At 44.3% G+C, this 25,757-nt stretch overlaps 1 protein-coding gene across 1 annotated transcript in view; it reads right to left on the bottom strand.

Annotated features, from left to right (window-relative positions):
- NTRK1 (neurotrophic receptor tyrosine kinase 1) overlaps positions 1–25,757 on the bottom strand; it is an 87,134-nt gene that overhangs the window by 1,491 nt on the left and 59,886 nt on the right. Inside the window, exons 11-16 of the mRNA XM_066609148.1 lie at positions 25,134–25,236; positions 15,890–16,036; positions 12,336–12,466; positions 12,028–12,200; positions 8,761–9,001; positions 3,928–4,086 (exon numbers count right to left, since the gene is read on the bottom strand). Of these exons, the coding sequence (XP_066465245.1) occupies positions 3,928–4,086; positions 8,761–9,001; positions 12,028–12,200; positions 12,336–12,466; positions 15,890–16,036; positions 25,134–25,236 (954 nt within the window). The remainder of the gene's footprint in view (positions 1–3,927; positions 4,087–8,760; positions 9,002–12,027; positions 12,201–12,335; positions 12,467–15,889; positions 16,037–25,133; positions 25,237–25,757) is intronic.

Here is a 25,757-nt window from a genome sequence, read left to right as displayed (position 1 = left end):
CTCTCTCATATCTATCTCCTATCTATCTATCTATCTATCTATCTATCTCCTATCTATCTATCTACCTATCTATCTCCTATCTATCTATCTATCTATCTATCTATCTATCTCCTATCTATCTATCTATCTATCTCCTATCTATCTATCTATCTATCTATCTATCTACCTATCTATCTCCTATCTATCTATCTATCTATCTATCTATCTATCTATCTATCTATCTATCTATCTATCTCCTATCTATCTATCTATCTTCTATCTATCTCCTATCTATCTCCTATCTATCTCCTATCTATCTACCTATCTATCTCCTATCTATCTATCTATCTATCTATCTATCTATCTATCTTCTATCTATCTATCTATCTATCTATCTCTCTCATATCTATCTCCTATCTATCTCCTATCTATCTACCTATCTATCTCCTATCTATCTATCTATCTATCTATCTATCTATCTATCTATCTATCTATCTATCTATCTATCTATCTTTCTATCTATCTATCTCATATCTATCTATCTCTCTCATATCTATCTTCTATCTATCTATCTCCTATCTATCTATCTATCTATCTATCTATCTATCTATCTATCTATCTATCTATCTATCTTCTATCTATCTATCTCCTATCTATCTCATATCTATCTATCTATCTATCTATCTATCTATCTCATATCTATCATATCTACTTCTCTATCGCTCTTTCCTCTTTCTCTTTGTATCCTTCCTGCTCTCTCCGCTTATATCTATATTACCCCCCAAATGCACACCATTCGCAACCTGATTGGTTGTGTGGATTTACTCATTCCCGCTGATTGGTTATTTGGTTTGGCTGATTCACGGTGATTGGTTGTTTAGGTTGGCTTGTGTAGAAGTGTGGAGTAAAAGGCTAAAATGCGCTCTCTTCCCCTCTGTCTCTATCTCTACTTCTCCCCTCCACCTCTCTCTCCAACTTTCACTTTCTCCCTTTCTCTCCCCTTCTTTCTCTCGCTCTCCTTCCCATTCTCTCCATCTCTACTTCACCCCTCCACCTTTCTCTCCTACTTTCACTTTCTCTGTTTCTCTCCCCTTCTCTCTTTTTCTCTCTCTTCTTCTCTACTTCCCCTCTCTCTTTCCCTTTCTCTCTCCCCCTCACCCCTTCTCATCCCTCTCTTCCTCTCCACTCCCTGTCTCCTCCTCTCTCTTTCCCCTCTATCTACCCCCTTCTCACACCTCTCTCTCCCTTTCCTCCTCTCTGTCTCCCTCTTACCCTTCTCTCTCCTCTCTCTAACCTCTCCATCCCCTCTGCCCCTCTCTCTGCCTCTCTCTCTCTCTCTCCCCCCTCTCTCTGTATGCCCCTCTCCCCCCTCTCCCCCTCTCTCTGCCTCTCTCTCTCTCTCTCTCTACCCTCTCTCTCTGTCTGCCCCTCTTCTCTCTCTCTCTCTCTCTCTCTATCTCTCTCTCTATCTCTCTCTCTATCTCTCTCTCTCTCTCTCTCTCTCTATCTCTCTATCTCTCTCTCTCTCTCTATCTCTCTCTCTCTCTATCTCTCTCTCTATCTCTCTCTCTATCTCTCTCTATCTCTCTATCTCTCTCTCTCTCTCTATCTCTCTCTCTCTATCTCTCTATCTCTCTATCTCTCTATCTCTCTATCTCTCTCTCTCTCTCTCTCTCTCTATCTCTCTCTCTCTCTATCTCTCTCTCTCTCTATCTCTCTATCTCTCTATCTCTCTATTCACCTGCCTCTATTAGTCTAGACAACTTGCGTCTCTACAATGATCTCGCTGCTTCCACCTCAGTGGAGCTCGACAATCACAAGTACCTGTAAATACAATTACATGTCAAGAATAAATAATGTTGTGTTTGTAAATGTTCGCCGTCTACCTGCCAAGACGCCTTGGGCTTCACGTAACCTAATCCCTCTTGATGTAGTAAAGAGCCACTTATCTGGGTGTCTCCTGAGTTCATTAACTTCTCCGGTTCCTGAGGAGGTCACTTACAGGACCCACAGGGCAGCCAAATTAAATTATCCCCATTGAGCACTGGAAAAAATTAAAATCAGATTCTTCTTTCTTGATATTAATTTATTTATTGAGAAAGCTTTCTTGGCATCAGCCGGCAAGAACCGCGTGAGCCGAGAGGAACCTTCCGGCGGCCAGATAGAACCTGAGCTCAGGATGTTTTATTATCCCGGATTATCACGTCTTAAAGGGGTTCTCCGTTTGCAAGTAAATCCTCATCATTGCGTAATAGAAAGTTCCGCCATGGCCTAATATACTTTTGGCCCAGATTTATTGGGTTGCCTCTTAATAAATTTGGCACTTCTTATGGCTCTCCGTAAACCACAATATCAAATCTACACCAACCATGACCTCAGACAGAGTTGTGCCAAATCTGTCGGGCAATTAGAGCCACGCCCCTCCCGCTAAGCCCTGCTTACTCTTTAGAAAAGCGCTAAGTATAAAGTTGCAAATGTATGCGCATAAAGGGCATCCACCAAAATGTGGCTTTTTTACCCCGGAAAACTGCTGCAGGTCCCTTAACCCCTTGAGTGGCGGGTTTCCTACCACCCTGTCGTGCCCACCAGGGCAGGTTTTTTAAAATGGTCTAATCATTGAATTTCAACTAATTTTGCAGTTGCGTCTCAAGAGCCATAACTTTTTCATTTTTCCATTGACATGGCCATATGAGGGCTTGTTTTTTGCGGGACAAGTTGTGATTTTTTTAAACAGGGGAGAGGAAAAAAGAAATGGGGAAAAAAGAAAAAAGGGGCCATGTCATTAAGGGGTTAAATAATGTATTAACTTCCTTCTCTGGGTCATTACGACGCATGGATACCACATGTGTGATTGTATTTTTGATTTTTTACAAAGTAAAGGGAGACAAGTGTTTTTATTTTTATTTTTTTATTATTTTTTTACTTTTTTTTTTTTTTTTTTTGTCCCTTTAGGGGACTTCCACAGGGACCCATCAGGACCCCCTGATCACATTCTGGGGGTCCGATGGTGGCAGCCCTTTACATGCTGCAGTGACAGCCCTTTACATGCTGCAGTCACATAGACTGCAGCATGTAAGGGGTTAACACAGCAGAGATCGGAGGTTTTCTCTGATCTCTGCTGTAAGAGCTAGTACCTAGCTGTCCTCTGAAAGCCAAGCACTAGCTGTCCCTGCCACAGAGACCATCGGCTTGCTTCTGACAAGCCGATGGTCTCTATGGCAACCTGTAAACAAAGCAGGAGACTTAGAAGCAGGAGATTGCCGGCATATCGGCAATATCTTCTGCTGGTTTTTCAAAGCCCTTGCTTTGTTCTCTGTGGGACAGTGCAGGTAGAGCACACTGTCACAGCTTGTGGCATTGTGCTCTGCAGCTCCCATAGTGATACATAGCCCGGAAATCTTCCGGGCTATATCACTATCAGCAGTGGAGCTCGTCCCGGGAAATTTCCGGGCGTGCCACTCAAGGGGTTAATTAATTCCATCCATCAGAGCATGGTTGCTTAGAACGGTGTTTGTTACACCGGTATCAAGTAAACTTTGAGCCAGTGTCAGTGCGATAAATGTAGGAAGCAATGCGTCGTGTCTGGCGGCATTTCCGTGCGCCAGCCCGAAACCTACGAGGCTGGCACAGGTGTCAGCTATAATGTACGCCAAGTTCTGAAGTACATTATAGTATACCTGACGGGCCATACAAGGCCACACCCCCTTTTTTGAACAGCCCCACCTAGTTTTAGAAAGGTGGTGAAAATGGCAAAACGTCTCAAACCATACTATGAGCACTATAAGGTCTGCACAGGTTAAAAAGAAGATCCTATTCACTGACTGCAAGCAGAGATCTTGAAAAACTGGAGAAATTGAAACACAAAGTATATTAGAAGTTTTGAGAACTTTTTATCATATGATCATTAGACTTCAATGTCTACAACTGGGAAAACTTTGGGGTATTTACCTCCGTATTAGAGAGCTGGTACCATGGTTGCTTCCCGTAGGTGAAGATCTCCCACAGGACGACGCCAAAGCTCCATATGTCACTCTCCGTGGTGAATTTGCGATACAAGATGCTCTCAGGTGGCATCCAGCGGATGGGCAGCATCGTCCGACCCCCAACCTGAGAAGAGATAGAATAGATGCCTCAATTATATGAATCTTCTCCAACTAAGTTCTCTGATATGTTGGGTTTTTCCAGGAAAATAAGACCTACCCAGAAAATAAGCCCTAACCTGATTTATCGCATTGGTTCATCCAGCGCTGCATTGATTGGCTGAGCCGTGGCTAGCCAATTCATAAATCCCGCCTCCACAACACGACGGCTGTTGATTGGCTGAGCCGTGGCGCTCGAAGAACCAATGAATGCAGCGTTGGATGAACCTCTGTGATTGGTTCATCGAGCGCTGCATTGCAATTACATTTATCACCTATCCATAGGATGATTGATAGGTCTGACTGGAGGAGGTCTCACCGGTGACACCGCAACTGATCCTGAGAACAGACATCCCACGTCCCCCTCTTCTTCTTACTGCAGCCTCGTTGCTCCCGCCGCATTGACTTCAGATTGAATGGAGTGGCACTGTGCCTGTGTGACTACTGCTCCATTCAATCTCTCCTTCACTGCAGAGGGTGCAGTGACCCCGCAGTGGTGAGAAGAGGTAGAAATGGGAGTCCCATCGTTGGGATCAGTAGGGGTCTCACTGGTGAGACCCAGCCCAAATAAGACTTTTATCACCCATCTTATAGATAGGGGATAAAAGTCAATGGTAGTACAGCCCCTATAAAGGAGGTTTCCCACTAATAACATGTATCCCTTATCCATAGAATAGGGAATAAATGTCTGACAAGTAGAGATCCGAACGCTGAGACCCCCTGTGATCCTGAGGTCTCTGCACGCTGAATCCTTTGTGTGAATGGAGCACCGATGCACATGCATGACCACCACTCCATTCACTTCTATGAGACTGAGGGAGATTGCCAAGCGCATTGATCCCCTTCCATCCCATAGAAATGAATGAAGTGGTGAGCATGCATGTACACCGGTGCTATATTCACATAGAGGATTCAGGGTGCACAGACCTCCGGATCACAGGGGCCTCGGTGACAGGATCCACAGCTATCAGACATTTATCCCCTATTCTGTGGATAGGGTATAATTATCACTATTGGGAAATCCCTCTAATTATGAATTAGAGATAAGCATTACAATTAGTAGCACCACTCATATTTATGTTATGATCGACGTTTTTGTGCTGTATTTATGCACTGAGCTTGGTTCTGGTACTGTATTTATGCTATGAGCTTGGTTCTGGTACTGTATATACTAAGCTTGGTTCTGGTACTGTATTCATGTTATAAGCTTGGTTCTATAACTCTATTTATCTACTGAAGTTCATTCTGTGCTGTATTTATGTACTGAGGTTGGTTCTGGCGTTGTATGCATATTATGAGTTTGGTTCTGGTACTGTATTTATCTACTGAAGTTGGTTCTTGTGCTGTATTTATGTTATGAGCTTGGTTCTGGTACTGTATTTATCTACTGAAGTTAGTTTTGGTGCTGTATTTATGTTATGAGCTTGGTTCTAGTGCTGTATGTATGTTCTGAGGTTGGTCCTGGTGCTGTATGCATGTTATGAGTTTGGTCCTGGTACTGTATTTATGTCATACGTTTGGTTCTGGTTCTGTATTTATCTACTGAAGTTGGTTATGGTGCTGTATTTATGTTATGAGCTTGGTTCTGGTACTGTATTTATCTACTGAAGTTAGTTCTGGCACTGTATTTCTGTTATGAGCTTGGTTCTAGTGCTGTATTCATGTACTGAGGTTGGTCCTGGTGCTGTATGCATGTTATGAGTTTGGTCCTGGTACTGTATTTATGTCATACGTTTGGTTCTGGTTCTGTATTTATCTACTGAAGTTGGTTATGGTGCTGTATTTCTGTTATGAGCTTGGTTCTAGTGCTGTATTCATGTACTGAGGTTGGTCCTGTGCTGTATGTATGTTATGAGTTTGCTCCTGGTACTGTATTTATGTCATACGTTTGGTTCTGTATTTATCTACTGAAGTTGGTTATGGTGCTGTATTTATGTTATGGGCTTGGTTCCGGTGCTATATTTATGTTATGAGCTTCGCTCTGGTACAGTATTTATTCACTGAGCTGTTCCGGTATGGGTATGCTACTATATCACGGCTTTCAGAGTACAGGCAGACTGCCTATTAGTGCATCATCAGGTTTTTTTCTTAGGACTGGGTGGGGGGTAGCCAAAAAAAATTTCACACAGGGTGTCGTCTAATCTATGGGGGGGCACTGGATGCTATTGAAGAGCTGATGTCGCGCTGCACATCTCAGCCCCTCGTCACTCCCCCAATTTTCCCCTTAGTTTCCTTCCCTGGGTTTTCCGTTCACTAAGTGATTTTCTTGTATTCTCATCATAGGGCAGCATTAAATATGAATACGGCTCTGACAAGGAGACAGCTTCACAGCGCTAAAAGGGAAAGAAAGAGCTCGGGCAATTCGGGATGTCACAAGTTCAAATCCCGCTAGAGCCCTTGAAGGATATGAAGATGGATGGGATCTCCCGACTGCACGGAGGACTTGGCAGGTGCTTATGGTTCACTTGGGCAATAAAGTCTCCATCTGGAGCGGTGCCATCACCAGAGCATGGCAGATAAATGCTTCACAGGATCTGCTACTTTACAAATGCAGCGGCTTTTTATTAGGATTACCATCACACAGAAATCCTTCATTTAATAGGGCTTTTCCAGTAATGTGAAGGATTTACTACAGCTCACGCAGGTGGGGAGGGATGTGGTGCCGCATTCTCTGCTGGGTAACCGCAGACTTGGAGTTATGCGCAATTTGTGTGGTTTTAGGGCTTAGTTATCTGCAGTTCCTACTACGTCACATCATTTGACTCCTCTTACTGTAAAGCAGGCTTTCCTATGGTAATATAAGGGTTAAAACCGTAGCAGATCCATAACAATATATTTGGCAAAATCTGCACCATTTAGGTATGGATTTAGCCCATGCACCAACCATCAAGACCCCTACTGATCCCAAGAATACGGCTTTGTGTTATACTATATGGGAAGTAGGGAAGCAACCAAGTGTCCTCAAGTGCACCCACCCCTATTCGGGAGCCTCCTACCAATCAAACAAGGGATATCCTATAGCTATTCCATAAGTGTTTGTGGTGTATAAGGCTGATAGAAGATAACTCTATAGATGCTCATTGTTCCCTATCGGTATTCCGGCTCCGACTCATGATGTAGGCATCCCCTTCCATTTGCCACCATGCACTAGAGCATTGACAACACGGTTTTTACTAGCATATATTTTTCTAGCTTCTAAATTTGGCAGTGAAAAGGTTAATGGTGACGCTCCTGTATTATATTTGGACCCTTGTCTGTTATGGCTGCTGCTGTGTTGGATAAGGATCAGTAGAGTGGTGTCAAATGTTCTGCATCATTCCCATCAATCCGAGTAAGGCGGAGTGAACTGAAAGAGTAGAATCTTGTTTTGGGTTGAATTTTGTTAAAAATTCTGTGAGAACATCAACCTCAGGGGGTTTGTCTCGGCAAACTCACTAAAAGGAGGATAATGAGGAAAAAGAAGGAAGATGAGGAAAAAGGAGGAAGAGCAGGAAAAAGGAGGGAAGAGGATAGAAAAAAAGAAGAGGAGGAAAAGGAGGAAGAGCAAAGAAGAAGGTTGAGGGGAAAACTTTTTTCCCTTCATTTTTCTTCTATTTTCTTTTTTCCCTTCTCTTTCTTCATCTTCTTCTTTCTATTTCCTTCTTTTTCCTTATTTTTCTTCTTCTTCTTTCTTTTTCCTCTTTCTTCTTCTTCTTCTTCTTCTTCTTCTTCTTCTTTCTTTTTCCTCTTTCTTCTTCTTCTTCTTTCTTTTTCCTTCTTCTTCTTCTTTCTTTTTCCTCCTCCTTCTTTTTTCTTTTTCCTCCTCCTTCTTCTTCTTTCTTTTCCTCCTCCTTCTTCGTCTTCTTTCTTTTTCCTCCTCCTCCTTCTTCTTCTCCTTTCTTTTTCCTCCTCCTTCTTCTTTCTTTTTCCTCCTCCTTCTTCTTCTTCTTTTTCTCCTCCTTCTTCTTTTCCTCCTCCTCCTCCTCCTACTTCTTTTCCTCCTCCTCCTCCTCCTTCTTCTTCTTCTTCTTCATCTTTTCCACCTCCTTCTTCTTCTTTTCCACCTCCTTCTTCTTCTTTTCCACCTCCTTCTTCTTCTTTTCCACCTCCTTCTTCTTTTCCTCCTCCTTCTTCTTCTTTTCCTCCTCCTTCTTCTTTTCCTCATTCTTCTTCTTCTTTTCCTCCTCCTTCTTCTTCTTTTCCTCCTTCTTCCTTTTTGCTTCCTTATCTTCATTAACTTTAGCATAAAAAGAGCTCAGAAGTCCTCAGATACCCTGCTAGGTTACCTAAGAGTGTTATTCAGGGCTTTTATGGCCCTGAAACATTGTTATACACCAGTTATAAGAGTATCGGTGAAGTTTTAAGTTCAATTTAAACTAATACGGCCCAAATTTTTTGCCAAATTTGGAGAACTATCCGAACCCAACATTTCAAAAATTCAGTCATCACTAGATCAGAGTGCAGGCGACGGGATGTGGAGCCTCACTTGGAGGGCACTGGGATGTTAATCTAAGGACGGCCACAAGAGAGATAAACCTGCTGCTGTATGAAAAGCAATGTTATATAACATGGAGGAGGAGATCATGTTTGAAGTTGTGTTGCTCCAAGCCTGCTGGATCTACTATCACTCTCAGCCCTCTTTGCAACGTTCCCATGTCCTTACCCTGTAGTAGTCGGTGCTATAGATATCACGGGACATCCCAAAGTCACCTATTTTGACAACTAGATGGTTCCCCACAAGGCAGTTCCTTGTAGCGAGGTCCCGGTGGACAAAGTGGAGAGATGCCAGGTAGACCATGCCCGAGGCAATCTGGCTGGCAATCTGTAACATCTGGGTCAGGTTTAGCTGTCCAAACGGTTGTCCATTGCCGTTATCCAGAATCTTGGCGTCTGGTCCATGGGATCTGTGAAATGTAGACAAAAATGGTGCAAAATTTACTATAACTTACACTAGAAACTGGCACAAATTATAGCTCCAACCTATTCCAGCTACTGGTTGGCATAGCGTTCACTCTGGCATACGGAGGTGCCACCAGATGCGACAAAAGTATTAAAAGGCTTCCATCTTTTAACCCTTTCAAGCCCGGCACCTACATGCTCAGCCCACTGCATACATAGCTGGTCTTGATTTGACAGCTGACACCCGGCGGCAACAGCCGCGATCAGAATTGACACAGATTGCAGCTATTAACCATTTAAATGTCGCTGTCAATACTTACAGCAGCATATAAAAGGCCTGATTAGTGATTGGAGGTCCTAAACGGCTCCCTTGTGTTGAGATCATGGGTTATGGCCTGGGTGTCATAGCATCCAAGGCTTCAAGGTTGCCATGTATTTCAGCCTATTAAGATGGGCGTCCTTACACAGAAAAACTATATACTGCAATACTGAAGTATTGCAGTTAATGGTCTAAGCAAATGATCACAAGTTCATGTTTTCTATGGGGACTAAAAAAGTAAAAATAAGTGAGACAAAAAAGTTTATTATTGTAAAAAATAAATGACATTAAAAAGGCGAAAAAAAACTATTTCTTGAATTTTATTATAAAAAGATCAAAACCAAAAAAAAACCCCAAAACAAAACATAACCCAAAAATAAACATGTCCTTAAAAGTGGTCCAGGAAGTCTTCAGACGTTTTCACTTTTTCACATTTTGTTATGCGGTGGCCTTGTGTTCCCCATCATTCTGCACTCAGTACCCCATAATGACAAAGTGACAACAGAATGGAGGAAATCTTGGTACATTGTTTAAAAATTAAAAACTCCCATTTTGCATTGGCGTAAGTATTCACACCCCATACTCAGTATTTAGTTGCAGCCCCTTTGGCAGTGATTACATCCTCCAGTCTTCTTGGTATGATGCCACAAGGTTGGCAGCCCTGGATTTGGGGATTTTCTGCCATTCACCTCTGCAGATCCTCTCAAACTGTCCGGTTGGATGGGGGCCATCTGTGGAGCCATTTTCAGGTCTCTCCAGAGATGTTGGATTGGGTACAAGTCAGGGCTCTGGCTGAGCCACTCAAGGACATTCACAGAGTTGTCCCTGAGCCCCTCCTATGTTCATTGGCTGTGTGCTTATGATAATGAAGACCTGATCCAAAGCACAAGGGACCTCAGATTGGGCAGAAGAGTCACCTTGCAACAAGACAATGATCCTTCTGCACAATCTGAGGTCTCTTGCTCTCTAGATCAGGCTTTCATTATCTCTGTACTTTGCTCCATTCAGCTTTCCATCAGCCCTGACCAGTCCCCACTCCCCCTAGCATGATGCTTCACCACCATACTTCACTGTAGGGATGGTATTAGGCAGGTGATGAGCGTCGCCTGGTCTCCTCCAGACAGAACGCTTATAACTAAGACCAGAAAGTTCCATCATGGTTTCATCAGAGCAGAGAATCTTGTTCCTCGCCGTCTGAGGGTCCTTTAGGCTCTTTTTGGTAAACTTTAGACAGCTTCCATGTGTCTTACTGAGGAGAGGCTTCTTTCTGGCCCCTCCGCCATAAAACCCAGATTGGTGGAGACTGAAATGATGGTTGATTTTCTGGAAGTTTCTCCCATCTGCACACTGGATCTTTGAAGCTCAGCCAGAGTGACCGTTGGGTTCTTGGTCATCTCTCTTACCAAGGCTCTTCTCCCCCAATGACTTACTTTGGTGGGTCGGCAACTCTAGAAAGAGTCCTGGTTGTTCTTCTTCCGTGTCTCAAAGAGACCGCTGTGCTCTTGGGAACTATTAGTGCAGCAGAAATATTTTTGTAGCTTCTCCAGATCTGCACCTTCACACAATCCTGTCTCTGGAATCTACAGGCAGTTCTTTCCTCCTCATGGCTTGGTTTTGGCCCTGATATGGATTGTGAGCTGTGAGACATCATATAGACAGGGGGGTATTTTATGTCCAATCAACTGCGTTTCCCACAGTTGACTCCAATCACATACCAAAGGGTGTGAAAACTTATGTCAATGCAGAATGTTAATTTTTAATTTTTAAAAATTTTACAAATATTTCTAACATTCTGTTGTCATTTTGTCATTATGGGGTACTGAGTGCAAAACAATGGGGAAACGTGACATTTTTTTTAGAATTGTACAAGGCCACAACATAGCAAAATGTTAGAATGTGAAAGAATCTGAAGACTTTCCGGATCAGCTGTATGTACAATAGATTACGGGGAAACCAAGTTCCTCCTCCTATCAGAACTCTTTCATGTGATTAGAGCTCATCGGGCCCCTGACAAGATACATTTCTCAGTCCCAGTGTAACAATAACCATAAAATACAGTGTCTCTACGATCTCCCCATCAGTACCCGGACACTGTGCAATGCCACTGGCAGCCCATCGTCTATGTCTAATACCTACGGGACCAATCAAAAAGTCTCTGTTTATTTCAACTGATGGGCAATCTCCTTCTATTTAAGCCTCTCAGACAGATAATCTAATCAATATTGCAGAGAGGAGTGCATTAGCCGGAGAGATGGCAGGCTGAGACAGGCAGATCCACACTTATAATGGCAGCTTGGTGGAGGCGAGTGGGGGGGGCAAAGTGTCGACTGAAGGGAAGCTGACAATGGAAATAGGGAGCGGACTTTGGCATTTATCCTTAGGTGTGGCCTACAAGTTGTCACACTTCAAGAACTGATGCAGAGGGTTAAAGTACTCAAATAAATAAGGGGTCCTTGCAGCTATCCCAGGGGTAATTGTCCGGCACGGTCCTCATTTTCCCTCTAGGGATGTTCATGGTTCTCTCTTGTTGTCGCCATGGTTGGATCTATGCAGCTAGTGGAAAGGTCCTCAATGAACCCCCATCCTATTATCAACCAAGAGACATTTCTACATGGGCTGATAATCACCCGAGTAATGACTCAAAAGAGAGATTACAGACAACTGTGGACCCATCAGGGCAAGTGAGCGAGAACCATTAACTTGGTGACCGACCTGAGGAAGCGGTTGAGATCTCCATGTTTCATGTACTCAAACACCATGATGAGCGGCTCCCCGTCTGTGCAGACACCGTAGAACTTCACGATGTGTTCATGTTGAAGGACTGTGAGAAGCTCGGCCTCACGCTGGAAGTCCTGGCGGGCCGCCTCGGTGGCTTCTTTAAGAGCCTGGATGTAGTCAAGAGGAGAATTTATTCACCAGAGCTAAGGGACATCATTTGTAAGGTAGCAAGTGAGTTCGGAAAGATGTAGAGAAAAGTGGAGGAGGGGATATATATATATATATATATAGATGACCATTACCTTTACAGCTACCAGAGTCTTTTCTTCATCTGGGGTCAGGTGGTAGCACTCGGCCAAATATACCTTCCCAAATGCCCCTTCCCCAAGCTCCCACTTGGGCACAATGTCTCTCCTTTTGATGTGTTGAACACCTGGGAATTTAAGATATTTTCATTGAACTTTAGCTTAATTATTAGAGTATCATTATCCTGTACCCCCAAATATCAGCGTGTCATTATCCTGTACCCCAAGTGTCAGCCTGTCATTATCCTGTCCCCCAAGTATCAGCGTGTCATTATCCCGTCCCCCAAGTATCAGTGTGTCATTATCCTGTACCCCAAGTATCAGTGTGTCATTATCCTGTCCCCCAAGTATCAGCGTGTCATTATCCTGTACCCCAAGTATCAGCGTGTCATTATCCTGCCCCCCAAGTATCAGCATGTCATTATCCTGTCCCCCAAGTATCAGTGTGTCATTATCCTGTCCCCCAAGTATCAGCGTGTCATTATCCTGTACCCCAAGTATCAGTGTGTCATTATCCTGTACCCCAAGTATCAGTGTGTCATTATCCTGTCCCCCAAGTATCAGCGTGTCATTATCCTGTCCCCCAAGTATCAGTGTGTCATTATCCTGTCCCCCAAGTGTCAGCGTGTCATTATCCTGTCCCCCAAGTATCAGTGTGTCATTATCCTGTCCCTCAAGTATCAGCCTGTCATTATCCTGTCCCCCAAGTATCAGCGTGTCATTATCCTGTCCCCCAAGTATCAGCATGTCATTATCCTGTCCCCCAAGTATCAGTGTGTCATTATCCTGTCCCCCAAGTATCAGTGTGTCATTATCCCGTCCCCCAAGTATCAGTGTGTCATTATCCTGTACCCCAAGTATCAGCGTGTCATTATCCTGTCCCCCAAGTGTCAGCGTGCCATTATCCTGTCCCCCAAGTATCAGCGTGTCATTATCCTGTCCCCCAAGTGTCAGTGTGTCATTATCCTGTCCCCCAAGTGTCAGCGTGTCATTATCCCATCCCCCAAGTATCAGCTTGTCATTATCCTGTCCCCCAAGTATCAGCGTGTCATTATCCTGCCCCCCAAGTATCAGCATGTCATTATCCTGTCCCCCAAGTATCAGTGTGTCATTATCCTGTCCCCCAAGTATCAGCGTGTCATTATCCTGTACCCCAAGTATCAGTGTGTTATTATCCTGTACCCCAAGTATCAGTGTGTCATTATCCTGTCCCCCAAGTATCAGTGTGTCATTATCCTGTACCCCAAGTATCAGCGTGTCATTCTCCCGTCCACCAAGTATCAGTGTGTCATTATCCTGTCCCCCAAGTATCAGTGTGTAATTATCCTGTCCCCGAAGTATCAGCGTGTCATTATCCTGTCCCCCAAGTATCAGTGTGTCATTATCCTGTCCCCCAAGTATCAGTGTGTCATTATCCTGTCCCCCAAGTATCAGTGTGTTATTATCCTGTCCCCCAAGTATCTGTGTGTTATTATCCTGTCCCCCAAGTATCAGTGTGTCATTATCCTGTACCCCAAGTATCAGCGTGTCATTATCCTGTACCCCAAGTATCAGCGTGTCATTATCCTGTCCCCCAAGTATCAGTGTGTCATTATCCTGTCCCCCAAGTATCAGTGTGTCATTATCCTGTCCCCCAAGTATCAGCGTGTCATTATTCTGTCCCCCAAGTATCAGCGTGTCATTATCCCGTCCCCCAAGTGTCAGCGTGTCATTATCCTGTCCCCCAAGTATCAGCGTGTCATTATCCTGTCCCCCAAGTATCAGCGTGTCATTATCCTGTCCCCCAAGTGTCAGTGTGTCATTATCCCGTACCCCAAGTATCAGCGTGTCATTATCCCGTCCCCCAAGTGTCAGCGTGTCATTATCCTGTCCCCCAAGTATCAGCGTGTCATTATCCTGTCCCCCAAGTATCAGCGTGTCATTATCCTGTCCCCCAAGTATCAGTGTGTCATTATCCTGTCCCCCAAGTATCAGTGTGTCATTATCCTGTACCCCAAGTACCAGTGTGTCATTATCCTGTACCCCAAGTATCAGTGTGTCATTATCCTGTACCCCAAGTGTCAGCGTGTCATTATCCTGTCCCCCAAGTATCAGCGTGTTATTATCCTGTACCCCAAGTATCAGCGTATCATTATCCTGTCCCCCAAGTATCAGTGTGTCATTATCCTGTCCCCCAAGTATCAGTGTGTCATTATCCTGTCCCCCAAGTATCAGTGTGTCATTATCCTGTCCCCCCAAGTATCAGTGTGTCATTATCCTGTCCCCAAGTATCAGCGTGTCATTATCCTGTCCCCAAGTATCAGCGTGTCATTATCCTGTCCCCCAAGTGTCAGCGTGTCATTATCCTGTACCCCAAGTATCAGCGTGTCATTATCCTGTCCCCCAAGTATCAGCCTGTCATTATCCTGTACCCCAAGTATCAGCGTGTCATTATCCTGTCCCCCAAGTATCAGTGTGTCATTATCCTGTACCCCAAGTATCAGCGTGTCATTATCCTGTCCCCCAAGTATCAGTGTTTCATTATCCTGTCCCCCAAGTATCAGCATGTCATTATCCTGTCCCCCAAGTATCAGTGTGTCATTATCCTGTCCCCCCAAGTATCAGTGTGTCATTATCCTGTCCCCAAGTGTCAGCGTGTCATTATCCTGTCCCCAAGTATCAGCGTATCATTATCCTGTCCCCCAAGTATCAGCGTATCATTATCCTGTCCCCCAAGTATCAGTGTGTCATTATCCCATCCCCCAAGTGTCAGCGTGTCATTATTCTGTCCCCCAAGTATCAGTGTGTCATTATCCTGTCCCCCAAGTATCAGCGTATCATTATCCTGTCCCCCAAGTATCAGTGTGTCATTATCCTGTCCCCAAGTATCAGCGTATCATTATCCTGTCCCCCAAGTATCAGCGTATCATTATCCTGTCCCCCAAGTATCAGCGTGTCATTATCCTGTCCCCCAAGTATCATCCTGTCATTATCCCTTCCCCCCAAGTATCAGCGTGTCATTATCCTGTCCCCAAGTATCAGCGTGTCATTATCCTGTCCCCCAAGTATCAGCGTGTCATTATCCTGTCCCCCAAGTATCAGTGTGTCATTATCCTGTCCCCCAAGTATCAGTGTGTCATTATCCTGTCCCCCAAATATCAGCGTGTCATTATCCTGTCCCCCAAGTATCAGTGTGTCATTATCCTGTCCCCCAAGTATCAGCATGTCATTATCCTGTCCCCCAAGTATCAGTGTGTCATTATCCTGTCCCCCAAGTATCAGTGTGTCATTATCCTGTCCCCCAAGTGTCAGTGTGTCATTATCCTGTCCCCCAAGTATCAGTGTGTCATTATCCTGTCCCCCAAGCATCAGCGTGTCATTATCCTGTACCCCAAGTATCAGTGTGTCATTATCCTGTCCCCCAAGTATCAGTGTGTCATTATCCTGTCCCCCAAGTGTCAGCGTGTCATTATCCTGTCCCCCAAGTATCAGCGTGTCATTATCCTGTCCCCCAAGTATCTGAGCCCTTTGTATCTGTAGATATTGGTGCAGAATCATTAGAACTCTCTTACAGGCGTCACAGAAGTATTGCGGGTTCTCGATGAAATTGTGTTTGCTTCCATCCAGCTTCCCTTCAGCGGAGGTCAGCGGGCTGTTTCCAAAGTTCATGAAGTGCAGGGACATGGCCAAGTCATCTTCCTGCGCCAACACCGCCGCCCCTGAAAACGAGAGAGACGACTGAACACACGCTACAAGATGCCGGGACGCTGAAGACAACATACATGACACCTTCATACCGAGAGGAACATGCAGGCTACGATATCATATAATCATGGATCTGCAGGCAAAGCAAAAAAAATCATACGCCGGTCTTAATCTGCAGGCTAATGGAGGGGGATGCGCCAAATGTATTAAGAGTCCTTTAAGCTGTTTGCTCTGGTCCTCCCTGGTGTATCCTCAGCCCCTGCTGTGGTGTATCCTGGGGTATTATACGCTCGCCTACAGATATCAGCCCCTATAGACCTCAGGCTCTTCAGTGACTATACCATGCACAATGCTTGTGGCCTCACCATGTTTCCACTGAAGTTTTGTAATAGGAGCCGGGATCCAGACGGAAAGTAAATCAATATATCCTTAGGAAGGAAGGAAAACCGTAATATTGTATAATAGTCACTAGGTAGGCTGCTACCGATTAGGACTATTTTTATATATAAGATTAATGACATTTTCAATTATATTAAAGTGGCAGTTACCCTAAATATGTTTTCGAACTCTGGTGCTGGAGAAGAATGCTGCGTATACCACGGTCGGCAACGGTCACAAAGAAGATGGTCCTAGAGCGTATCAGACCAAAAATCCTGCTAGAGGGTACCAGGTGAATGTAGGCTGGGAGCAAGCCCCACTTAGGTCCACCCGGCCAGATGATCTTCTTCCTTCGTGTGGCAGTGTCTTATGGAACTACATGAATGATTTTCCTCTTGGCTCTGTCTCCTCCCCTGTGGTGTTTGAAGGCGCCACTATTGGCCCATCAGCGCTCCCACAACAAGATTGCTTACTTCTGCTACTAAGGTTATGTCATTAACTTGGTTCTGGTGCTGTATCTATATACTGAACTTGATTCTGGTATTGTACTTGTGTTCTGTGCTTGGTTCTGACATTGTATTTATGTTATGAACTGGGTACTGATGCTGTATTTATGTACTGAACTTGGTTCTGGTATTGTATTAATGCTATGAGTTTGGTACTGGGGCTGTATTTATGTCATGAGCTTGTTTCCAATGCTGTATTTATGTACAGAGGTTGGTTCTACTGCTGTATTTAGTTCTACTGCTGTAGTTTTGAACTGAGATTGGTTCTGGTGCTGTATTTATGTTATTGATCGGGTTATGGTGCTGTATTTATGCTATGAGCTCGGTTTCAGTGCTGTATTTATGTTATGAGCTCGGTTTCAGTGCTGTATTTATGTACTAAGCTTGGTTCTGGTGCTATATTTATGTTACGAGCTTGGTTCTGGAACTGTATTTATGTTATGAGCTCGGTTTCAGTGCTGTATTTATGTACTAAGCTTGGTTCTGGTGCTGTATTTATGTTACGAGCTTGGTTCTGAAACTGTATTTGTTATGAGCTCGGTTTCAGTGCTGTATTTATGTACTAAGCTTGGTTCTGGTGCTGTATTTATGTTACGAGCTTGGTTCTGGAACTGTATTTATGTTATGAGCTTGGTTCTGGTACAGTTTTTATTCACTGAGCTGTTCGGGTGTGGTTCTGCTGCCAGCTTGCTGCACAGGGTGCCATCTAAGCTAAGGCCGGCACAGACCATTCATAAAAGTGCAGCCACCACTGCTTTTCCTATCAATATAAATGTATCTGCAAATATGGAGATTATGTGGTGACCATGGGGGGTGGGATTGTTATGGACTTCCAAATGAAGAATGCAAAAGTCAGTGGTAGCAGAGAGAAATAGTTTATGTTCACCAGCATATTATATTGATAAGTCTGTGGAGGAGGACGCTGTGTAGAAGAAAAGACCAAATAGTTCCATGAAATGTCCAGAAGCAACCAATTAGAGTTCAGCTTTAGTCATGTGACCCTGCTGACATCACTGCTCCACAACTTATACTTTCTAATTATGACATCACTCTCTCGTTAGGAGAGCTTTAAACTAGAACAATATGGGAAGGGAAGTGAAAAGCCAGGTAAAAATATACAGCTAATTAATACATTCGAGAACCTCACTATTAGAAGTGGAAAGAAAGAACAAAGACAGAAAAGTCAGAAAGAAAGTAGAGGAGCAAGAGACACCGATCACAAACTAAAATGTTTTACACAAATGCACAGAGCATGGGAAACAAACAAGGAGAATTGGAGCTCCTAACACAGGAAGAGAAATATGATGTCATAGGCATCACGGAAACTTGGTGGGATGATACACATGATTGGAACACAAGGTTTGAAGGATACAACAAATTTATAAGAAACAGACCAAAAAAAATAGGAGGAGTATTGTGTTGTATGTTAGGAAAACATTCATCTCCCCAGAGATTCAAGCTTCAGAGCTGGGGGTTCTGTAGAAACTGTTTGGGTAAGAATAGGAGGAGAGAACAACAGAAAGGACACCATTGTAGGCATTTACTATAGGCCACCTGGATGAGCAGAAGATATGGAGGAACTCTTTCTACATCAGATGGCCAAGCTCTAAAAAAAGTATGACATGGTGATCATGGGAGATTGTAACTATCTAGACATTTGTTGGGAATCTCTCAGGTAAAAGTAATGGATCCAAGAGATTCTTATCTGCTCTTGTGACAACTTTATCTTCCAGAAGGTAGAAGAGAAAACAAGGGGATCTGCTATCTTGGACCGAATTCTTACCAAAAGGTAGGGAATGGTTGAGGAAGTACGGGTGGCTGGGACCTTAGAAGGTAGTGATCATGTGATCCTTGAATTTTGGATAAAAAGGGAAGGAGGACCTGAGAAGACTCAGACCTCAAGGTTGGATTTCAGAAAGACAGATTTCAATGAACTCAGAAAGAGGATAGGAAGAATCCAATGGCTGGATCTTCTTAAGGACAGAAATGTCCAAGAAGGTTGGGAAATATAGCAAAATGAGAAATATCTGTCTGGGATGATTTAGTCAATCCTGCAGGGGGTTGGACCAGATGACCCTCGAGGATTCTATGATTCCAAATATGTGTTGGTTTATAGCAGTGACATCACTACTCTCTGGATATGTTATATTTCATAGCAGTGGTGTCCAATCAGTGAGGCTCCGGCTGCTGAGAGACTCCCATCCCTGGCTCTTTCACAATTGGCGCTTCCCTGTATAGAAATTACCCCCGTAGCCCCGGAGTGCAGCATAAAATCAAGTGACAAGTTTTCCATGGAACCCAAATTAGATGGGAAAATCTGAGCTACTTCCAACGAGCCTGGTCATCGGTGCTAGTCTAGCCGGGGCCGGGATTTCACTGCCAACAGCAAGGGGTTTTCTCATGTAACGGTGTGGAGAGTATACTGAGAATGGCGTGATCAAGGAAAACATCCAGCAAAAGGGGATCCTGTGGATGGAAACAACTAGCCACTGAAAGGGGTCAGAGGGGGATGTCAGGAATCATTCTGACTAACAGACGCTGCACAGTCAAGCAAATTTCAGCGGAATACAACAATGGTGCTGCAATTATTATGTCTAAACACACAAGTCGTTAGTACAGATCAGATATAACAGCAGACAATCCTTCCAGCGCCATTGTGTCTAAGAGAAACAACGGACAAAAGAGCACAAAAATTGTATACCTGAGGAGCGGAAAAACATCTCCTGGTCAGATGGATCCAGATTCCTGTTGCACCGGGCTAATGGAAGGTCAGAATTTGACACAAGCAGCAGGAATCTCTGACCCCTTCCTGTCAGCTGGTCAGAACACATCAGCACCGCCATCTAATCTGCAGCGACTACAAGAAGCTTCCTGTCCGCAGGGGCCGATATTCCTGCAGAAGGATTTAATCTCCTAATGTAATGTACGTCATGATGAATCGCTTTGGTTTTGAAGGTCAAAGGACTATCAACGCTCTACTAGATGGGGCTCTAATAAAGGGGCCATTCAGAGTGGATTATAGGAATGACATCACTATATACAAATGACATCACTAATCTCCAGCAATATAGTAACATAGTATGTAAGGCCGAATGAAGACAATGTCCATCTAGTTCAGCCTGTCTATCCTACTGTGTTGTTATGTTGTTGATCCAGAGGAAGGGGAAAAAAAACAAGAGGCAGGAGCCAATTAGCCCTTTTGGGGGAAAATTCCTTCCCGATTCCCTAATGGCAATCAGACTGTTCCCTGGATCAACCCCTAATAGTTCCCACCTGCCTATATACCCGGGTTAATAATTAGCCTAAGATTTATATCCTGTAATATCCTTCCGCTCTAGAAAGACATCAAGTCCCCTTTTAAACTCCTCTATGGATTTTGCCATCACCACATCCTCAGGCAGAGAGTTCCACAGTCTAACTGCTCTAACAGTAAAGAACCCCTTTCTATGTTGGTGATGAAACCTGCTTTCCTCTAGACGTAGCGGATGTCCTCTTGTTACCGTCGCAGTCCTGGGTATAAACAGATCCTGGGAGAGATCCTTGTATTGTCCCCTCATGTATTTATACATAGTGATTTGGTCGCCCCTAAACCGGCTTTTTTCTAGGGTGAATAATTCCAGTTTTGGTGCCTCTCTGGGTATTCCAGTCCCGTCATTCCATGTATTAGTTTAGTTGCTCTTCTTTGAACCCCCTCCAGTACTGTAACATCTTTCCTGAGCCCCGGTGACCAGAACTGTGTGCAGTATTCCATGTGAGGCCTGACAAGTGCCTTATATAGTGGGAGGATAATGTTCTCGTCCTTCGCCCCTATACCTCTTTTAATGCACCCCAAGACTTTATTAGCTTTTGCAGCAGCTGACTGGCATTGGTTACTCCAGTTTAGTCTACTATCCACTAGTACCCCCAGGTCCTTTTCATCTCACTTTTCCCTAGCAGTACCCCATTTAGTGTATATTGGTGACATCCGTTTCTTCTGCCCATGTGCATAGTCTTACATTTATCAACATTGACCTTCATTTGTCATTTTCCTGCCCAAGCCCCCAGCTTATCTCGGTCCGTTTGTAGCCGCACATTGTCCTCCTTTATATTAATTGTCTTATATAATTTTGTATCATCTGCAAATATTGATATTTTGCTGTGCAGCCCCTCTATCAGGTCTAGATAAATATATTGAACAGAATGGGGCCCAATACTGAACCCTGTGGCACCCCGCTAGTGACTGTGGCCCAATCAGAGTATGAACCATTTATCACCACCCTCTGCTTTCTATCTCTGAACCAGTTCCCTACCCACTTACACACGTTTTCACCCAATCTGAGCTGTCTCATTTTATATATTAGCCTATTATGTGGCACGGTGTCAAATGCTTTAGAGAAGTCCAGATATCAATAGACTCTCCCACATCCAGGCTAGAGCTTACTTCATGGTAGAAGCTGATCAGATTGGTCTGACATGATCGCCCCCTCATGAACCCATGCTGGTGAGGAGTTGTTCCGTTGAGCAATGACGGCGCTCGTCCTATCTTGAATCATTGCACTGACAGCGATGGAGTCTCTACTATCCCTGGAAGTTGTAAGGTCTCTGGAGATCTGTTAATGTATAGAAAGCTATAAGCAACCCATCCCTCATCTGGTTAACAGAGGCCTCCTGAGAGCTTCCATCTCCATCCAATATATACCAGAATGTAACAAGGATGAAACATGGGATGGGCAAAGAAACCCTTTCTGTGATCTTGACATTCAAGTTCCATGATGCTTCACTCTTTGGCTCCCAATTCCAAGTTGTCCTAGCTGTGGTTGGTTGTCTATCCAGGTTTCGAGAACTTTCAGTGTTGTGTCGGAAAGGATCTTACTCCAGTTATCAGCCAACGTCTGAGTCAAATGTCAGTCAAAGAGCCAGATTGCATGGTCTGCTCGATATAAGTGAAAGTGGGGTGCAGGAAACCCACCAATAGGGAGAATGAGGGTCGTCAGTCCCACTGGAGAAGTCATCGTGCGTGTGTGTGGTCCCCAGATGATTGTAATATGCCTGTGTGTATATCTAGATGTCCGCCTCACTCTGACTACCTCTTGTCCCGACAATGTTGTGGGGCTCCAACCCCTAGTAGTCCTACAATGAGTATAAAAAAAGGACCCATGGCATTTACAGGAGCTACAGTAATAGACACAGTGCCACTATTATCTACATGGCCATGTCCAGTACTGCAGCTCAGACCTATTCTAATGCATAGGGTTGAGCTTGAACTGAGCTGCAGTACCAGACACATCCAAATTAATGAGAGCAGCACTGTGCAGGTAATACAATAAAGTGTTCTGCTGATCCGGGGGTATCCGGGATTGGACCTCCACTAATTACACACAAAGTCTGTTGTAGCTGCCCAATAAAGGGTTACACGTTCGGCTCCACGGCTATAGACTAGTGCTGAGGCCACTTTTCCATCTCACAATCTTCTCAGTCTGCGGGCCCTTGGGGAAACAGACGCATCAAACCCATTTAAGGCTTGAATCAATTTCAAAAGTGAATTAGCCTCTTCTTAGTGCCTGGCGCGGGGGAACAAGCTCTAATGAAGTGCGGCTCTTCCAAACACTCTTTTCTTGCTTTAGTTAAAGTTGAGAAAATGCAGTTATGCATATTGTACAAAAACAAGAACGCTGATTCCCGACTGCCGATAACCCTTGCAGAGCCAGAATGGCATCAGGTGTGGATAGGGCAGTGACCAGTGCTGGGGTTACTCTATTGACTAGTTCCTTCACTGATTAGCAGGATGGGGTCCAATCTAGGTGATGGGTTGTCTCATAACAAGCCAGTGGGTGGTCCAACCTCTAGGGTCTTCACCGTTCTGGAGAATGAGAGGCCCTTAGTTCATGAATACAGTGCCAAATCCAAGCTCAGTACATACATGCATCACCAGAAATAAGCTTGTAACACAAATACAGCACCAGAACCAAGCTTTGTAATAGATACAGCACCGGTACCAAGCTCATAACATAAATACAATGCCAGAACCAAGCTCATAACTTAATACAGCACCAGAGCCAAGTTTAGTACATAAATACAGTTCCTGAACTAAGTTCAGTACTTGGATACAGCACCGGTACCAAACTCATAACATGAATAAAATGCCAGAACCAAGCTAGGAATATAAGTACAACAGCAGAACCAAGCTCATAACACAAATACAGCCCCAGAAACAAGCTTATAACATAAATATAGTAGCAGAACTTAACAATTGTGTTGTGGGAGCACTTAAGGGCTGATAGTTGTGCCACAGAACATCAGTGAGGAGGACCCTAGCCAGGAGCAGGATACCTGTAGCTCGACATTTAGTGCTGTACTGTGGAAGAAGATCATCTGGCCAGGAGGACCTAAGAGCAGTGTCCATCCCCATGGTACATCCTGCTACCTTCCCCTAGAAGCTGGTGGCCAACACCCTGTGTGATCACAAAGTCGCCCGTGGCTAAGTCCAGACATCGGTCTCTCTGTAGACATCAGTGAGGGTATTGGGAACAAAAGCTAAATCAGCCTTTTTGGCTATTTCTGAGACCCCTATTAAGGTATGTAAAGGGCTGTACCTGGGTAAACAGAGCATCACAGCCTCTTAGTTCAACTGATTGATGACGGTGGTCCTGGAAGTTAATCCCAACAATCAAATATTAATTTAAAGGGCTAGGCCATAAAGATCATAGTCCCAGACAGCACTTACATAGTACTGATCCTGAGTAACGGCATATTACAGTCCAGAGCTACATTTTCAGTCCAGCAGGCTTCCGAGCTCATTTTTCCTGGGAAGTCCCTGCTTGTTCAGTGTCTGAACACACCTTGCTCTAGTAATATGCAATTTGGTAAATGCAGACTTTACACCAGTCACGTAGGAAAGACTGAAAGTGGACCTACACCTTCAAATCAATGCACATTGGGTTGTCAGCAATTCCTCCCAACGCCCCTAACCGTGCAAGCTTGGCCAAGCGTAAATGGGAAAGCCCATTGCTAACGAGCGCCAATTGACAGATACATTAGTAGTTCTTACATGGGCAGATGATCGCAAGTACGGGGACGATCACTACTACAATATTTCATCTCCATGCAGATTGCATTCATCTGCAGCACATCCTGCTGTGTACAGAGATGTGCTGCCAACAAGCTGCCATATTTATGCCGACACGAATGATCTAATTGGCCGTCAATTGAGTGTTTACTTATTCATCGGCTGACCGCCGTCGTATTCACATGGACCAGTGACTGAGCAAATGAACATTCTTGCCTGATCATCCAGTCTTAAAGGGTTTTCTGGGCAAAAACTATTGATGACCTGGTACCAGGGACTCAGGATCACCGGCGATAAGCTGATGGCTCAGCCCGCTGTCAATGGAGCGGGCCAGAAGTGTCTCATAAGGGACGGGAGTGGAAGTGCCATAGCTGGCTTTACTCTCACTGAAATTAATGGGAGCTGAAGCAGTTATTACACGTTTGCCACTTCCGCCTCTGATATCGGGGACAGTCAGGGAACTGTAATAGCCACTTCAGCTCCCACTGATTTCAATAGGAGTGAAGCCAACTAGGGCCTTTCCGCTGCCTTCGTCTATGACGCATGTCCGGCCTTCCTATCCTGTAGATAGGTAAAATATAGTTTTTTGCCAAGAAAACCCCCTTTGAGTTGCTGCTAGACTCTTCTGGTGGCGGCTTACCTCCCTTGAGTATCAGAATTGTTGAAATCCAACTGCCCAATCGTTCTCTCCCCATCATCTGCGCCTATGTATAGTTGGTACACCCACTTGCAAATTAGATAGTTGGCCGCTCTCAACAAAAGTTATTTTCAGGTCCATTTAAAGCTTCTGCTTAAAAAATATACTACCCAAGGGGTTAAAAATCTTTGTTTCATTGTGGCGAGACACTTATTGAAGCGTAATGGATTTCCTTGCACATTCTTAAGGATCTATTTACTTATCCTGATCCCGGCTATTAGTGAACGATGGTGATGACACGTATCACTCACTTATGTTTATAGAGCAAATACAGAGATGGAAGCGGTTATAGTGTCACAGTAGGATCATGTTGTTTACACAGCCTTACCACCAAACATGGAGACAAGTCATCACCCCCGCTATGGAGTGGATGATTCACTAGTCGGGCGCTGAGGGAAGTATCAGCACCACAGAGTTTCTTTAACATGTACTGCATAGGCTTCTATGGGGCGTATACAGATGTCAATCAGAAAGGTAGAACTTACGGTTGATTCCAAACTTAGAATGTCTTCCACACTTATTAAGAACAATTAGCATAACCAAAAGGAACAGGCAGGCAAAGACGGCCAGACCCACAGCCACAGAGATCTGAAAGAAAATAGCAAGTCAAACCTCTCGACTTCATACTGACTTATATACTGATTCTGAGTTACATCCTGTATTATACTCCAGAGCTGCACTCACTATTCTGCTGGTGGAGTCACCGTGTACATACATTACTTATCCTGTACTGACCCTGAGTTACATCCTGTATTATAGACCAGAGCTGTACTCACTATTCTGCTGGTGGAGTCACTGTGTACATACATTACTTATCCTGTACTGACCCTGAGTTACATCCTGTATTATACTCCAGAGCTGCACTCACTATTCTGCTGCTGGAGTCACTGTGTACATACATTACTTATCCTGTACTGATCCTGAGTTACATCCTGTATTATACTCCAGAGCTGCACTCACTATTCTGCTGCTGGAGTCACTGTGTACATACATTACTTATCCTGTACTGACCCTGAGTTACATCCTGTATTATACTCCAGAGCTGCACTCACTATTCTGCTGGTGGAGTCACTGTGTACATACATTACTTATCCTGTACTAATCCTGAG

Source organism: Eleutherodactylus coqui, chromosome 6, assembly GCF_035609145.1.
Source record: "Eleutherodactylus coqui strain aEleCoq1 chromosome 6, aEleCoq1.hap1, whole genome shotgun sequence".
NCBI classification, from domain to species: domain Eukaryota; kingdom Metazoa; phylum Chordata; class Amphibia; order Anura; family Eleutherodactylidae; genus Eleutherodactylus; species Eleutherodactylus coqui.
Note: the sequence above shows the minus strand (reverse complement) of the source record. Positions and strands in the feature narration are given on the sequence as shown.